Below are 17770 nucleotides of genomic sequence, written 5' to 3'. Positions count from 1 at the left end.
TGGCTGACTGAGCAGTAACTCAGGGGTATCCAGCATCAGACACTGCCCTTTGCTGGAGATCTTCAGGCCCCAAGCAGGTGCTTTTTGTTTTCTCCAGGCCTGTCCCGGAGCACATAAAGACTGATGGAAAGCTCTGACCCCTTCCTTTCTGCTGGAATCCCTGCCCCACTCTCCTGGGCTGGGTCCCAGTCCCTATAGCCCACACCATCGTATTCTTTGTTCCCACCCTGTCCCACCAATGCTTACAGACTTCTTGGTTTAGGCTTTTCTTTCTGACTTTTGTGGTTTTAAACCATCACATGTCCTGACTTCAAGGCCTGACTGTGATCCCACTTGCAGGCTCTGTAGTTACTGCCTCTTCTGATTGACTTTCGGAATGCCCCTGTACCCTCCAGATCTTGCTTTCTCAGTCCTGGCCTCCTGCTGATAATTGCTACCTGAAGCAGATACCCAGAACCATGCACAGGACTACTGCTGGCAGGTTCTTGGGAAGGACCCCAGAGACCAGGGCTCCATTACTGACTGGGGCTAATCAGCGACCCCAGTGGTAGTGGTATTGGGTAGGGGCTATTCCTGTGGCATACTGTGAGACTATGCAACTGCCATGATTTTTTTTTTCTGGTTCAAAACACCCAGTGGCTTTTGGTGTATTAGTCAAATCCCTTTGTTAGGGCTTATCAACAGTTTAGCAATACCAGGTATTACAAAGCTGTCCAGGAAGTGGTTTTCATGAATTTGGGTAGATGGGGTGGAATATGTGACTTGAGTCAGTAGAAGCAGGGCATTCCCTAAAAGGGGGCCCCTTGTGCCACTGGTGTCTCTTCCACAAGGGCTAATCACCCCAAATCTCCAGTCATCCTCTAAAGAGTGCCCTTTGATTGCATTTCAGAGACCAGATGAGCAGGATTATCCCCCAGTTTGGCTCAAATATAAAGTTTCTTTACAGAGACACAAAACACAGAAAGAACAGATACTGGATCTCTGGATAACTCATTTCCAAATTTAGTTCACGATACTGAACAGCTCAGGAGGTAAACAGTGGTAGTTTACTACTCCTGCCCCTTCCCTACCCACGTTCTATCCTGTTCCAATCCTCTTTACATACCTGTGGGCTCATCTTTAGGACCCGTCTGTTTTATGAATCTCTTCAGATTCTTAGCAAACAATCCTTTCTTGGCCAACAGAGTGCTGTAGGATCCCTTCTCCATGATGGTGCCATTCCCCAAAACCACAATCTCATCCACTTGGGGAAGAAAGTGAATGCTGTGTGTCACCAAGAGTCGAGTCTGTAAAAATAACAGTAAGTTGTGCTGACTACCCTATGTCCACCATGTTCCTTAGCTAACTATTGAAAAGGAAAAACAGAGTCACTCTGGGGCTTTCCTTCAATATGTGGTCCTGACCACTTGATCTCTTTTACTTCCTCTTTACTTCCCAGCACCTCATCCTAAAACCTGACCCCATGTGTAAGATGAGACTCCTGTCATCATGGATATATCCACAGTTATTTTCCTGTAGTGACAATGAGGTTTGCCCTGCACACGTTTTCCTCCAGCTTCCTGGTAGCCAAGAGTTGGGCTTAAGGACGTCACGTGAGATCAAGGGCTGTCAATATAATTGAGGCATGCAAAACTAACTGCCCCCTCACTAAACAGGTAACTGATCTAACAGGAACTGCCCAGATTATTTCAGTATGTTAGAATCATTATAGGGCAAGAAATTGTGTCTTTGGCCCAGGCCCTCCCTGGCAAAGAAGACTTGGCATCCCTTGTATTCTTGCCTATTTATGGACTACATTGACTACTGAAACAGGGATTCCACTCAAAGAAAGATAAACACTCACAGATCAGTAATGAGACTCAGATAGGGTCCAGGGGTTGAGATCTACCTCTAGAGAGACAGCCCAAGCCCACTGCCTCTGCTCTCTACTTCACAGCCCCACAGACACTAGGTTGCTCTTATCAGGAAGACTTGGGAGATGCTCATCCTTTGAGTCCCAGCTCAAAGCCAGCTCTTCTGGTAGCCTTTCCTGAATCCCCAGGCAAGAATTGGGTATTCCTCCAGTGTTTCCACGGTAGTTTGTATATTCTGCCATTAAAAATGATTCTTATATTATAATATTATTGTTTGCTTTTTGGTGTGTCTGCCAGTTCGATTGTAAGTTACTTGAGAGCAGGCATGAGACCTTTTCATCTGTGTGCCCAGTCTTTGCAATAAACCAGGCCCAGGGTGGGTATTCAGTTCATGAATGAATGGAGCCAATTAGCCTTAAGGACAGAAGTCAGGACCAGGCATAGGAGGGAGAGTGAGTTCCTGTTGACTCACTGATCCAAGAGAGAGGCAAAAGGCCTCAGTGGGACAGCAGCCCAGTCAACCCTGCCACCCTCTGACTGGCAGCATTCAGGAAACCTTGAAGGGAAAAGGCCAAACACAGATGGAGTGCTGACGGCCCTCACACTAGACTTGCTACTGGTGAGAAGCATACTCAAACACTCAAGGGACTCTGTCAGCCCCTCTCGCATTCAGCCTACTGTGCTAACTTGTCTATGGTAAGGAAAGCCTATGATCAGCTCCAGTGACTTGCTCTGGCCACTTTATCTGTACTATCTCACAGGGGCATTGCAAGAATCAAATGAGACAATGCTATCAAACTGCTTAGCACAGGCCTGGGACATAATGAATACCCAAAACATATAGGCTTTATTTCCATATTCAGATTGAGTCATCATTTCCAGGCATAGTGCTCCTACATCCTGCAAGAGTTCCAGGAAAGTGCCTTCTTAGAGTAGAGCTCTAATACCTGCAGGATGACCTGTGTCCCAGCAAGGTAAATTGTTGGGTCCTCTGGCATATTTTCTGACACCAACCAATTTTGAGTGTCCAACAGTTCAATTCTGACACCAGCTACCCAGAAACCCAGAGCTACCCAGAGCCCACAAGACTGCCCTGACTTCTAATGCTAGCCGAAAGTCTTGGATCCCACCAATACTTCTGACCAACTAGCTATAAATTGAGGATTTCCATGGCCCCCTCCTCAGGTCTGATAATTTGTCAGAATGGCTCATAGACGCCAGGAAAATACTTTACTTACTGTTTACCAGTTTATTACAAAGGATACAACTCAGGAACAGTGAAATGGAAGAGATGCATAGGGTAAGGTTTCGGGGGTGGGGTGCTTGTGCAGAATTTCCGTCTCTCACCAGGTGTGCCACCTTCCCAGCACCTTAATGTTCTCAGCAATCTAGAAGCTCTCTGAATCTCCTTATTCAAGAATTTTTTATAACACAATCTCCAGCCCATCCTCCTCTCCCCAGAAATTGGTATGTGGGGCTGAAAGTTCCAATCCTCCCATCACTTGGTCTTTCCGAGGAACAGCCTTGTCCAGAGGCTATCTAGGGGCCCCTCCATAAGTCACTCATTAGCATAAACTCAGGTGTGATCTAAAGGGGCTCATTGTGAATAACAAAAGACATTCTTAGTATCACTCAGGAAATTCTAAGGGTTAGGAGCTCTGTGCCAGGACCTAGTGAAAAAGACCAAATATATTTCTTAGTATACCACAGATCTCAAAGGACTTTTTATCATAATTAATCACCCTAAAAGGCTCAATGTTGGAGCCAGAGAATAAGGCTCAAATTAGCCAGTTCCCACATAAGCTATGATATCAAGATGGGAGCCCTCACCAAATCATCTCCTGGGAGACCAGTCTGACACTGTATCTCCTCAGCAGCCCAGGGGGCAGGTAAATAAGGAAATCTGCTTCAGTACCCAGCAGTCCTAGGACATGTGTGCCCCTCCTCACGTCTTCATCACTTTAAATAATTTCTCACCTTGCCTTTCAACAGGCCATTGGGACCCAAGACCTTATTAAAAATATGTTTTCCCACATGAGCATCCACGGCTGATAGGGGGTCATCCAGAATATAGATGTCTGAATTTTGATAGGTAGCTCTGGCCAGGCTGATCCGCTGCTTCTGACCCCCACTGAGATTTATTCCCTGAAGAAGAAAATAATTTCTATTAAGTACTGAAACTGAGTCCCACTAAAACTGAGTTCCTCTGCTGAATTTATGATTAACATCTCTATCCAAAACTTCATGCCCTTTCTTGTCCCATACCTGTTCCCCTCAAGGGAGTATAAAAGAAAAGGGGGGATTGAAACCAAGCAGGACAATGCGGGGCCCTCCTGTGTACAAAAACCACTCTGTGTCCCCCTTTTCTTGTTTGTAGAAAAAAGCTTTGGTCTCCTAGGCCTTCCCTGAGTTCCAAGGAACAGACTCAAGCAGTTACTAACTAAGGAAGTGAGGGAATGCAGAAACAAAGGAAAAGCAGTCAAGAAACAATAGTTCAACTATAAAACAGAGTCCTAGCTCCTCTTCAAGGGGTATATGTAACAATTAGATGCATATCTTTGAGATGTTCTGCAGAAACTAAGATTCTAACCCAGGTTGAGGATGGTCACTGCATGTTGACCACAAGCACTTAGCCCCAGACTGGTTGGAACGAGAAGGTTGATAATTAAGATTCCTGAAACATCACCCTGCCACTTTACCACCAACGGATCAGAAGGAAGTCTACAAGCTGCAACCCTCAGGCCAAATGTTGCCTTTTTAAACCATTCCCTGGTGGTCCAGTGGTTAAGAATCTGTCTTGCCAACATTAAACACACCAACATTCGAATTATAGGGGTCTCAGAAGAAGAAAAGAAAAAAAAGGGACCGAAAAATATATGAAGAGCTTATAGTTGAAAACTTCCCTAATATGGGAAAGGAAATAATCAAGTCCAGGAAGCACAGAGAGTCCCATACAGGATAAATCCAAGGAGAAACATGCCAAGACACATATTCATCAAACTATCAAAAATTAAATACAAAGAAAAAATATTAAAAGCAGCAAGGGAAAAGCCACAAATAACATACAAGGGAATCCCCATAAAGTTAACAGCTGATCTTTCAGCAGAAACTCTGCAAGCCAGAAGGGAGTGGCAGGACATATTTAAAGTGATGAAAGGGAAAAAACCTAAAACCAAGATTACTCTACCTGGCAAGGATCACATTCAGATTTGACAGAGAAATAGAAACCTTTATAGACAAGCAAAAGCTAGGAGAATTTAGCACCACCAAACCAGCTTTACAACAAATGCTAAAGGAACTTCTCTAGGCAGGAAACACAAGAGAAGGAAAAGACCTACAACAACAAACCCAAAACAATTAAGTAAATGGTAATAGAAACATACATATCGATAACTCCTTAAATGTAAATGGATTAAATGCTCCCACCAAAAGACACAGACTGGCTGAATGGACACAAAAACAAGACCCATATATATGCTGTCTACAAGAGACCCACTTCAGACCTAGGGACACATAGGGACTGAAAGTGAGGGGGTGACAATGTTCATTGCAGCACTATTTACAATAACCAGGACATGGAAGCAACCACTGTCCATCGACAGACGAATGGATAAAGAAGATGTGGAACATATATACAATGGAATATTACTCAGCCATAAAAAGAAACGAAACTGAGTTATTTGTGGTGAGGTGGATGGACCTAGAGTCTCTCATACAGAGTGAAATAAGTCAGAAAGCGAAAAACAAATACCGTATGCTAACACATATATATGGAATCTAAAAAAAATTGTTCTGAAGAAACTAGGGGCAGAACACAAAGACGCAGATGTAGAGAATGGACTTGAGGACACAGGGAGGGGGAAGGGTAAGCTGTGACAAAGTGAGAGAGTGGCATGGACATGTATACACTACCAAATGTAAAATCGATAGCTAGTGGAAAGCAGCCACATAGCACAGGGAGATCAGCTCGGTGCATTGTGACCACATAGAGAGATGGGATACGGAAGGTGGGAGGGAGATGCAAGAGGGAGGAGATATGGGGATATATGTATATGTATAGCTGATTCACTTTGTTATAAAGCAGAAACTAACATACCATTGTAGAGCAACTATACTCCAATAAAGATGTTAAAAAAAAAAGTGAGGGGATGGAAAAATATTCCATGCAAATGGAAACCAAAAGAAAGCTGGAGTAGCAATACTCATATCAGACAAATAGACTTTAAATTAAAGACTATTACAAAAGACAAAGAAGAACACTACATAATGATCAAGGGATTGATCCAAGAAGAAGATATAACAATTGTAAATATTTATGCACCCAACATAGGAGCACCTCAATACATAAGGCAAATGCTAAGAGCCATAAAAGGGGAAATCGACAGTAAATAGTAGGGGAGTTTAACACCCCACTTTCACCAATGGACAGATCATCCAAAATGAAAATAAATAAGGAAACACAAGCTTTAAATGATACATTAAACAAGATGGACTTAATTGATATTTATAGGACTTTCCATCCAAAAACAACAGAATACACTTTCTTCTCAACTGCTCATGGAACATTCTCCAGGATAGATCATAACTTGGGTCACAAATCAAGCCTTGGTAAATTTAAGAAAATTAAAATCGTATCAGGTATCTTTTCTGACCACAACATTATGAGACTAGATATCAATTACACGAAAAAATCTGTAAAAATACAAACACATGGAGGCTAAACAATACACTACTAAATAACCAAGAGATCACTGAAGAAATCAAAGAGGAAATTAAAAAATACCTAGAAACAAATGACAATGAAAACATGATGACTCAAAACCTACGGGATGCAGCAAGAGCAGTTCTAAGAGGGATGTTTATAGCAATACAGTCCTACCTCAAGAAACAAGAAACAACTCAAATAAACAACCTAACCTTATACCTAAAGCAATTAGGGAAAGAAGAACAAAAAACCCCCAAAGTTAGCAGAAGGAAAAAAATCATAAAGATCAGTTCAGAAATAAATGAAAAAGAAATGAAGGAAATGATAGCAAAGATCAATAAAACTAAAAGCTGGTTCTTTGAGAAGATAAACAAAATTGATAAACCATTAGCCAGACTCATCAAGAAGAAAACGGAGAAGACTCAAATCAATAGAATGAGAAATGAAAAAGGAGAAGTAACAACTGACACTGCAGAAATACAAAGGATCATGAGAAATTGCTACAAGCAACGATATGCCAATAAAATGGGCAACCTGGAAATGGACAAATTCTTAGAAAAGCACAACTTTCTGAGACTGAACCAGGAAGAAATAGAAAATATAAACAGACCAATCACAAGCACTGAAATTGAAACTGTGATTAAAAATCTTCCAACAAACAGAAGTCCAGGACCAGATGGATTAACAGGCAAATTCTATCAAACATTTAGAAAGGAGCTAACACCTATCCTTCTCAAACTCTTCCAAAATATAGCAGAGGGAGGAATACTCCCAAACTCATTCTACAAGGCCACCATCACCCTGATACCAAAACCAGACAAAGATGTCACAAAGAAAGAAAACTACAGGCCGCTGTCACTGATGAACAAAGATGCGAAAATCCTCAACAAAATACTAGCAAACACAATCCAGCAGCACACTAAAAGGATCATACACCATGATCAAGTGGGGTTTATCCCAGGAATGCAAGGATTCTTCAATATATGTAAATAAATCAATGTGGTAAACCGTATTAACAAAGTGAAGGAGAAAAACCATATGATCATCTCAATAGATGTAGAAAAAGCTTTCAACAAAATTCAACACCCATTTATGATAAAAACCCTGCAGAAAGTAGGCATCGAGGGAACTTACCTCAACATAATACAGGCCACATATAACAAACCTACAGCCAACATCGTTCTCAATGCTGAAAAGCTGAAACCATTTCCTCTAAGATCAGGAACAACACAAGGTTGTCCACTCTCACCACTATTATTCAACATAGTTTTGGAAGTTTTAGCCACAGCAATCAGAGAAGAAAATGAAATAAAAGGAATCCAAATTGGAAAAGAAGTGAAGCTGTCACTGCTTGCAGATGACATGATACTATACATAAAGAATCCTAAAGACGATACCAGAAAACTACTAGAGCTAATCAGTGAATTTGGTAAAGTAGCAGGATACAAAATTAATACACAGAAATCTCTGGCATTCCTATACACTAATGTTGAAAAATCGGAAAGAGAAATTAAGGAAACACTCCCATTTACCATTGCAACAAAAAGAATAAAATATCTAGGAATAAACCTACTTAAGGAGACAAAACACCTGCATGCAGAAATCTATAAGACACTGATGAAAGAAATTAAAGATGATACAAACAGATGGAGAGATATACCATGTTCTTGGATTGGAAGAATCAACATTGTGAAAATGACTATACTCCCCAAAGCAATCTACAGATTCAATGCAATCCCTATCAAACTACCAATGGCATTTTTCACAGAATTAGAAGAAAAAATTTCACAATTTGTACAGAAACTCAAAAGACCCCAAATAGCCAAAGCAATCTTGAGAAGGAAAAACGGAGCTGGAGGAATCAGGCTTCCTGACTTCAAACTATACTACAAATCTACAGTAATCAAGAGAGTAAGGTACTGGCACAAAAACAGAAATATAGATCAATGGAACAAGATAGAAAGCCCAGAGACAAACCCACACACATATGGTCACCTTATTTTTGATAAAGGAGGCAAGAACATACAATGGAGAAAAGATAGGCTCTTCAATAAGTGGGCTGGGAAAACTGGACAGCTACATGTAAAAGAATGAAATTAGAACACTCCTAACACCATACACAAAAATAAACTCAAAATGGATTAAAGACCTAAATGTAAGGCCAGGCACTATAAAACTCTTAGAGGAAAACATAGGCAGAACACTCTATGACATAAATCACAGCAAGACCCTTTTGACCCACCTCCTAGAGAAATGGAAATAAAAACATAAATTAAAAAATGGGATGTAATGAAACTTAAAAGCTTTTGCACAACAAAGGACACCATAAACAAGACCAAAAGACAATCCTCAGAATGCGAGAAAATATTTGCAAATGAAGCAACTGACAAAAGATTAATCTCCAACATTTATAAGCAGCTCATGCAGCTCGATATCAAAAAAACAAACCAAACCAAAAATGGGCAGAAGACCTAGAAAGACATTTCTCCAAAGAAGATATACAGATTGCCAACAAACACATGAAAGAATGCTCAACATCATTAATCATTAGAGAAATGCAAATCAAAACTGCAATGAGGTATCACCTCACACCAGTCAGAATGGCCATTATCAAAAAATCTACAAACAGATGAAGGCTTGGAGGCTGGGGGAGAATGGCTTGCTCAGAGAGAACACAGAAGTTCTGCGCCCTTTCCTCAGACCTTGCCCTGTGCATTGCTTTCATTGGGCTGTCCCTCTTTGTAACAGAAATAAGAGTAATTCCAGGGGATGCCGCTTTACAGGGGCCAAACCTGGGAATGCAACGTCAGAAAGCTATTTCCCTAAAGTCTGCAACGTCAAGGAGAGGTGGCATCCTTTAGTCCGTGAGTACCGGAATTGGAGTCAGATATCCTGAAGTCATATCCCAGCGCACCGAGAAGAACATGCTTACTTCATAGATCTGAAGTCTTGGATGAACTCTTCTCGTTTCCATCCACCTTCCTGAACAGCAGCAATGAACCTGCCCCTCAGATACAGATGGATAAACCAAACTAATTAACATGGAACTTACAAAGCTTAAAGGGCGTGATCCCAGGAGGCCAAAGCCGTCTTTCAAAATCTTTGAGCTCTGAGCCGTGTGGATGAAGGGCTGTTGGTTCTGCAGCCAGGAGTCAGTGCTGTGCCTCTGACGTGGGAGAGCCAACTTCAGGACACTGGTCCACAAGAGACCTCCCAGCTCCACGTAATATCAAATGGTGAAAATCTCCCAGAGATCTCCATCTCAATAGCAACATCCAGCTTCACTCAACGGCCAGCAAGCTACAGTGCTGGACACCCTATGCCAAACAAGCAAGACAGGAACACAACCCCACCCATTAGCAGAGAGGCTGCCTAAAATCATAATAAGGCCACAGAAACCCCAAAACACACCACCAGATGTGGACCTGCCCACCAGAAAGACAAGATCCAGCCTCATCCACCAGAACACAGGCACTAGTCCCCTCCACCAGGAAACCTATGCAACCCACTGAACCAACTTTAGCCACTGGGGACAGACACCAAAAACAATGGGAACTACGACCCTGCAGCCTGCAAAAAAGAAAACCCCAAACACAGTAAGATAAGCAAAATGAGAAGACAGAAAAACACACAGCAGATGAAGTAGCAAGATAAAAACCCACCAGACCTAACAAATGAAGATGAAATAGGTAGTCTACCCGAAAAAGAATTCAGAATGAGTAAAGATGATCCAAAATCTTGGAAATAGAATAGAGAAAATGCAAGAAACATTTAACAAGGACCTAGAAGAACTAAAGAGGAAACAGCAATGATGAACAACACAAAAAAATGAAATTAAAAATACTCTAGAAGAGATCAATAGCAGAATAACTGAGGCAGAAGAACGGGTAAGTGACCTGGAAGATAAAACAGTGGAAATAACTACTGCAGAGCAGAATCAAGAAAAAAGAATGAAAAGAACTGAGGACAGTTTCAGAGACCTCTGGGACAACATTAAACGCACCAACATTTGAATTATAGGGGTCCCAGAAGAAGAAGAGAAAAAGAAAGGGACTGAGAAAATATTTGAAGAGATTATAGTTGAAAACTTCCCTAATATGGGAAAGGAAATAGTTAATCAAGTCCAGGAAGCACAGAGAGTCCCATACAGGATAAATCCAAGGAGAAACACGCCAAGACGCATATTAATCAAACTATCAAAAATTAAAAACAAAGAAAACATATTAAAAGCAGCAAGGAAAAAACAACACACAAGGGAATCCCCATAAGTTTAACAGGTGATCTTTCATCAGAAACTCTGCAAGCCAGAAGGGAGTGGCAGGACATATTTAAAGTGATGAAGGAGAAAAACCTACAACCAAGATTACTCTACCCAACAAGGATCTCATTCAGATTTTATGGAGAAATTAAAATCTTTACAGACCAGCAAAAGCTGAGAGAGTTCAGCACCACCAAACCAGCTTTACAACAAATGCTAAAGGAACTTCTCTAGGCAAGAAACACAAGAGAAGGAAAAGACCTACAATAGCAAACCCAAAACAATTAAGAAAATGGGAATAGGAACATACATATCAATTACCTTAAATGTAAATGGATTAAATGCTTCCACCAAAAGACACAGATTGGATGAATGGATACAAAAACAAGACCCATATATATGTTGTCTACAAGAGACCCACTTGAGACCTAGGGACACATACAGACTGAAAGTGAGGGGATGGAAAAAGATATTCCATGCAAATGGAAATCAAAAGAAAGCTGGAGTAGCAATTCTCATATCAGACAACATAGACTTTAAAATAAAGACATTACAAAAGACAAAGAAGGACACTACATAATGATCAAGGGATCAATCCAGGAGGAAGATATAACAATTATAAATATTTATACACCCAATATAGGAGCACCTCAATACATAACACAAATACTAACAGCCATAAAAGGGGAAATCGACAGCAACACATTCATAGTAAGGGACTTTAACACCCCACTTTCACCAATGGACAGATCATCCAAAATGAAAATAAATAAGGAAACACAAGCTTTAAATGATACATTAAACAAGATGGACTTAACTGATATTTATAGGACATTCCATCCAAAAACAGCAGAATACACATTTTTCTCAAGTGCTCATGGAACATTCTCCAGGATACATCATATCTTGGGTCACAAATCAAGACTTGGTAAATTTAAGAAAATTGAAATTGTATCAAGTATCTTTTCTGACCACAATGCTATGAGACAAGATATCAATTACAGGATAAGATCTGTAAAAAATACAAACACATGAAGGCTAAACAATACACTACTTAACAACGAACTGATCACTGAAGAAATCAAAGAGGAAATCAAAAAATACCTAGAAACAAATAACAATGGAGACACGACAACCCAAAACCTGTGGGATGCAGCAAAAGCAGTTCTAACACGGAAGTTTATAGCAATACAATTCTACCTTAAGAAACAGGAAACTCTCGAATAAACAACCTAACCTTGCACCTAAAGCAATTAGGGAAAGAAGAACCAAAAAACCTCAAAGTTAATGGAAGGAAAGAAATCATAAAGATCAGATCAGAAATAAATGAAAAAATGAAGGAAACGATAGCAAAGATCAATAAAACTAAAAGCTTGTTCTTTGAGAAGATAAACAAAATTGATAAACCATTAGCCAGAGTCATCAAGAAAAAAAGGGAGAAGACTCAAATCAATAGAATTAGAAATGAAAAAGGAGAAGTAACTGACACTGCAGAAATACAAAAGATCATGAGAGATTACTACAAGCAACTCTATGCCAAAAAAATGGACAACCTGGAAGAAATGGACAAATTCTTAGAAATGCACAACCTGCCAAGACTGAATCAGGAAGTAATAGAAAATATGAACAGACCGATCACAAGCACTGAAATTGAAACTGTGATTAAAAATCTTCCAACAAACAAAAGCCCAGGACCAGATGGCTTCACAGATGAATTCTTTCAAACATTTAGAGAAGAGCTAACACCTATCCTTCTCAAACTCTTCCAAAATATAGCAGAGGGAGGAACACTCCCAAACTCATTCTAAGAGGCCACCATCACCCTGATACCAAAACCAGACAAAGATGTCACAAAGAAAGAAAACTACAGGCCAATATCACTGATGAATTAGATGCAAAAGTCCTCAACAAAATACTAGCAAACAGAATCCAACAGCACATTAAAAGGATCATACACCATGATACACCATGATCAAGTAGGGCTTATGCCAAGAATACAAGGATTCTTCAATATCTTCAAATCAATCAACGTGATACACCATATTAACAAATTGAAGGAGAGAAACCATATGATCATCTCAATAGATGCCGAGAAGGCTTTTGACAAAATTCAACACCCATTTATGATAAAAACCCTGCAGAAAGTAGGCATAGAGGGAACTTTCCTCAACATAATAAAGGCCATATATGACAAACCCACAGCCAACATCGTGCTCAATGGTGAAAAACTGAAAGCATTTCCACTAAGATCAGGAACAAGACAAGGTTGCCCACTCTCACCACTCTTACTCAACATAGTTTTCGAAGTTTTAGCCACAGCAATCAGAGAAAAAAAGGAAATAAAAGGAATCCAAATCGGAAAAGGAGAAGTAAAGCTGTCACTGTTTGCAGATGACATGATACTATACATAGAGAATGCTAAAGATGCTACCAGAAAACTACTAGAGCTAATCACTGAATTTTGTAAAGTAGCAGGATACAAAATTAATGCACAGAAATCTCTGGCATTCCTATACACTAATGATGAAAAATCAGAAAGTAAAATTAGGAAAACACTCCCATTTACCATTGCAACAAAAAGAGCAAAATATCTAGGAATAAACCTACTTAAGGAGACAAAAGACCTATATGCAGAAAATTATGAAGACACTGATGAAAGAAATTAAAGATGATACAAACAGATGGAGAGACATACCATGCTCTTGGATTGGAAGAATCAACATTGTGAAAATGACTCTACTACCCAAAGCAATCTACAGATTCAATGCAATCCCTATCAAACGACCACTGGCATTTTTTACAGAACTAGAACAAAAAATTTCACAATTTGTATGGAAACACAAAAGACCCCGAATACCGAAAGCAATCTTGAGAACGAAAAACGGAGCTGGAGGAATCAGGCTCCCTGACTTCAGACTATACTACAAAGCTATAGTAATCAAGACAGTATGGTACTGGCACAAAAACAGAAATATAGATCAATGGAACAGTATAGAAAGCCCAGAGATAAACCCACGCACATATAGTCACCTTATCTTTGATAAAGGAGGCAGGAATGTACAGTGGAGAAAGGACAGCCTCTTCAGTAAGTGGTGCTGGGCAAACTGGACAGGTACATGTAAAAGTATGAGATTAGAACACTCCCTAACACCATACACAAAAATAAGCTCAAAATGGATTAAAGACCTAAATGTAAGGCCAGAGACTATAAAACTCTTAGAGGAAAACATAGGCAGAACACTCTATGACATAAATCATAGCAAGATCCTTTTTGACCCACCTCCTAGAGAAATGGAAATAAAAACCTAAATAAACAAATTGGACCTAATGAAACTTAAAAGCTTTTGCACAGAAAGGAAACCATAAACAAGACCAAAAGACAACCCTCAGAATGCAAGAAAATATTTGAAAATGAAGCAACTGACAAAGGATAAATCTCCAAAATTTACAAGCAGCACATGCAGCTCAATAACAAAAAAACAAACAACCCAATCCAAAAGTGGGCAGAAGACCTAGATAGATATTTCTCCAAAGAAGATATACAGATTGCCAACAAACACATGAAAGAATGCTCAACATCACTAATCATTAGAGAAATTCAAATTAAAACTACAAAGAGATATCATCTCACACCAGTCAGAATGGCCATCATCAAAAAATCTAGGGACTTCCCTGGTAGCGCAGTGGTTGAGAGTCTGCCTGCCGATGCAGGGGACGCAGGTGTGTGTCCCGTTCTGGGAGGATCCCACATGCCACAGAGCAGCTGGGCCCATGAACCATGGCTGCTGAGCCTGCGCGTCCAGAGCCCGTGGTCCGCAACGGGAGAGGCCACAGCAGTGAGAGGCCTGCGTACCGCAAAAAATAAATAAATAAATAAAAATCTAGAAACAATAAATGCTGGAGAGGGTGTGGAGAAAAGGGAACCCTCTTGCACTGTTGGTGTGAATGTAAATTGATACAACCACTATGGAGAACAGTATGGAGGTTCCTAAAAAACTAAAAATAGAACTACCATACGACCCAGGAATCCCACTACTGGACATATACCCTGAGAAAACCATAATTCAAAAAGAGTCATGTACCACAATGTTCATTGCAGCTCTATTTACAATAGCCAGGACTTGGAAGCAACCTAAGTGTCCATCGACAGATGAATGGATAAAGAAGATGCGGCACATATATACAATGGAATATTACTCAGCCATAAAAAAACGAAATTGAGTTATTTGTAGTGAGGTGGATGGACCTAGAGTTTGTCATACAGTGTGAAGTAAGTCAGAAAGAGAAAAACAAATACCATATGGTAACACATATATATGGTATCTAAAACAAATGGTTCTGAAGAACATAGGGGCAGGATAGGAATAAAGACGCAGACAGAGAGAATGAACTTGAGGATACGGGGAGGGCGAAGGTAAGCTGGGACGAAGTTAGAGTGTGGTATGGACATATATACACTACCAAATGTAAAATAGATAGCTAGTGGGAAACACCCACATCAGCTCAGTGCTTTGTGACCACCCAGAGGGCTGGGATAGGGAGGGTGGGAGTGTGATGCACGAGGGAGGAGATATGGGGATATACGTATATGTATAGCTGATTCTCTTTGTTATGAAGCAGAAAGTAACATACCATTGTAAAGCAATTATACTGCAATAAAGATGTTAAAAGAAAAAAAAGTCTCTATTGCAATGCAGGGGACACCAGTTCGATCCCTGGTTGGGGAACTAAGATCCCACATGCTGCGGGGGAACTAAGCCCATGTGCCACAACTAAAGCGCCCATGTGCCGCAATTACAGAGCTCATATGCTCTGGAGCCCACGTGCCACAACTAGAGAGAAGCCTGCACACACGCCACAACGAAAGATGACGCATGCCACAACTAACACCCAACACAGCCAATAAATAAATAAATATTTTAAAATAATAATAATAAAAAAAACATTCCCTGAAAGCCATTGAGGAGTTTGGGTCTTTTGAGCATGAGCTGACCATTCTCCTTGCTGGGCCCTGCAATAAACACTGCACTTTCCTTCACCACAACCCAACGTCAGTAGATTGGCTGTGCTGTGTGGTGGGCAGCCAGACCCAAGTGCAGTTCAGTAACACAAGTTCCTTTATACAAATAAATATCTTTGATTCAAATAAATAACTTTAGGCCCAATAATCAAAAGCATGGCCAACTTACCATTTTATATCATATAATTTACTTATTTTGTTGTTGCTTCCTCCTCATGAGAATGTAGAGCTATATCAGGGTAGATTTTTGTCTGTTCGTGGATGCAACTCCAGCACTTAAAATAGTGTGTGGCACATAGTAGGTACTCAATAAAAATATGCTGAATTAATGAACAAAATCATTCTAGAGCTATATCTTCACTAGTCTTCTAACATCTCAAGATCTTTCCCCAAAAAACTACTATATTCATGTTTAGTAATGGGGAAAGAGTATAAAAACATCCCAAATATGTAGTAATCAGGGATTTCTAAACAAATTATACTATATTCATATAATTCAAAACAGTCATTAAAAATTAATTTTTAAGAAAGGCATTTGACAACATGAGAAAATAATATACTCTAAATTTCTATGTGTTCAAAGCAGATTATTAGAACAATACTCTGGTCCTCAATGGTATACAGAAGTAGAGTCAGGACAACTAGGCTCTGGTCTGCCTCTGGCCCTCCACCTGTGAGGTCAGATTTGGGTCAGCTGCTTCTTAGTTAACCTCTCAGGTCCTAGCCTCGTCATCTCTCCTTTAGATTACACAGTTCCTATATTTGCTTCTAGGTACAATATTTTAAATTTCTGAGTTATTTGCACAAAATATTGTGCAAACTCATGTTTTCTGGTGTTTGTTCCAGGCTTGACCATCCAAATTGATCAACTATTTTACTGTCATGTACTTCTTCACCACCCTTACTCTTTTCCTTCACTATTTCTTCACCCTTCAAGGCCCCTTGGTGTCCCAAGTACCTTCTCTCCAATCTCAGCCAGGTCTCCCCCAGGCAGCACTTCCAAGTCGGGGAAGAGGGCACAGGCCTCCAGAACTTGCTGGTATTTCTTTTCATCCAACTCCGACCCAAAAAGGATGTTGTCCTTTATGGTGCCGTTCTGGATCCAGGACTGCTGCGGGACATAGGCTACAGTGCCCTAGGATGGGAAGGGTCAGACCATATGACAGTTTTGTTCCTCTGGAAATGCAGTGTTGAAGGAGGGGGTGGCAGGAGTTGGGAGGAACAAATGGAATGTAGATTTTTAAAAAATGTATGTCAGGCTGACCGAGCAATTGATATTTATAAAGGTGCATGTATTTATTGCACCATCCAGGGAGAAAGATTCAATATCCTATGCATCATTTAAAGTCTCCTTTTTTGGACTATCACTCTCTAGCCATGATCCCCAAAATGGAGGATGACTGCACGTGCTGCTTCTAGAACAGGGTTTTAGTCAGACCCCAGAGAGTTTACTAGGACCAACAGAGGGCCAACACTGATGGGGGAATGGTATAGACAACATCTTAGGAAGCAACAACTAAGAGACTGAAATTTGGGTTCCAGGCTGATGCACGAAACAGATCGTGTCAAATGAGAGATGGAGCCTGATAAATGCCTGTGTTTGAGGACAAACTCAGTTATGAGTTAGCAAGAAAAAGCTTCCTGAAAGGAGTTAGGAGGCAGAGTTAAATCTGTAGAGTCTGCTCTGCTATACTGCATGTTTATTTAATGCAAATTATCTCATTAGTAATCAGTAAATCAGGGAATAATGTCAGTATAATGTGGAAGAAGTGTTGGTTCTTAAAATTTTTCCAAGCATGTCAGTGTAAAGCAATTAGGGGCAAGCTTTCTTATAATTAAGAAGAAAGGCTTAGCAATATATGAAGATCTTAAGAAAAGCTAAAAATCTATAGACGTGCCTCTTTTTGGTGTGAGTAGTGGCTGGTTAAATGATT

At 40.3% G+C, this 17770-nt stretch overlaps 1 protein-coding gene across 1 annotated transcript in view; it reads right to left on the bottom strand.

Annotated features, from left to right (window-relative positions):
• The window catches only part of ABCC2 (ATP binding cassette subfamily C member 2), a gene marked incomplete at both ends in the record, with an annotated part of 66858 nt that overhangs the window by 19923 nt on the left and 29165 nt on the right, over positions 1-17770 (bottom strand). The window contains 3 exons of the mRNA XM_079699455.1: positions 1106-1286; positions 3831-3998; positions 16795-16971. Coding sequence (XP_079555581.1) covers positions 1106-1286; positions 3831-3998; positions 16795-16971 — 526 coding nt within the window. The remainder of the gene's footprint in view (positions 1-1105; positions 1287-3830; positions 3999-16794; positions 16972-17770) is intronic.

Source organism: Hyperoodon ampullatus (assembly GCF_949752795.1).
Source record: "Hyperoodon ampullatus genome assembly, chromosome: 1".
Lineage (NCBI taxonomy): Eukaryota > Metazoa > Chordata > Mammalia > Artiodactyla > Ziphiidae > Hyperoodon > Hyperoodon ampullatus.
Note: the sequence above shows the minus strand (reverse complement) of the source record. Positions and strands in the feature narration are given on the sequence as shown.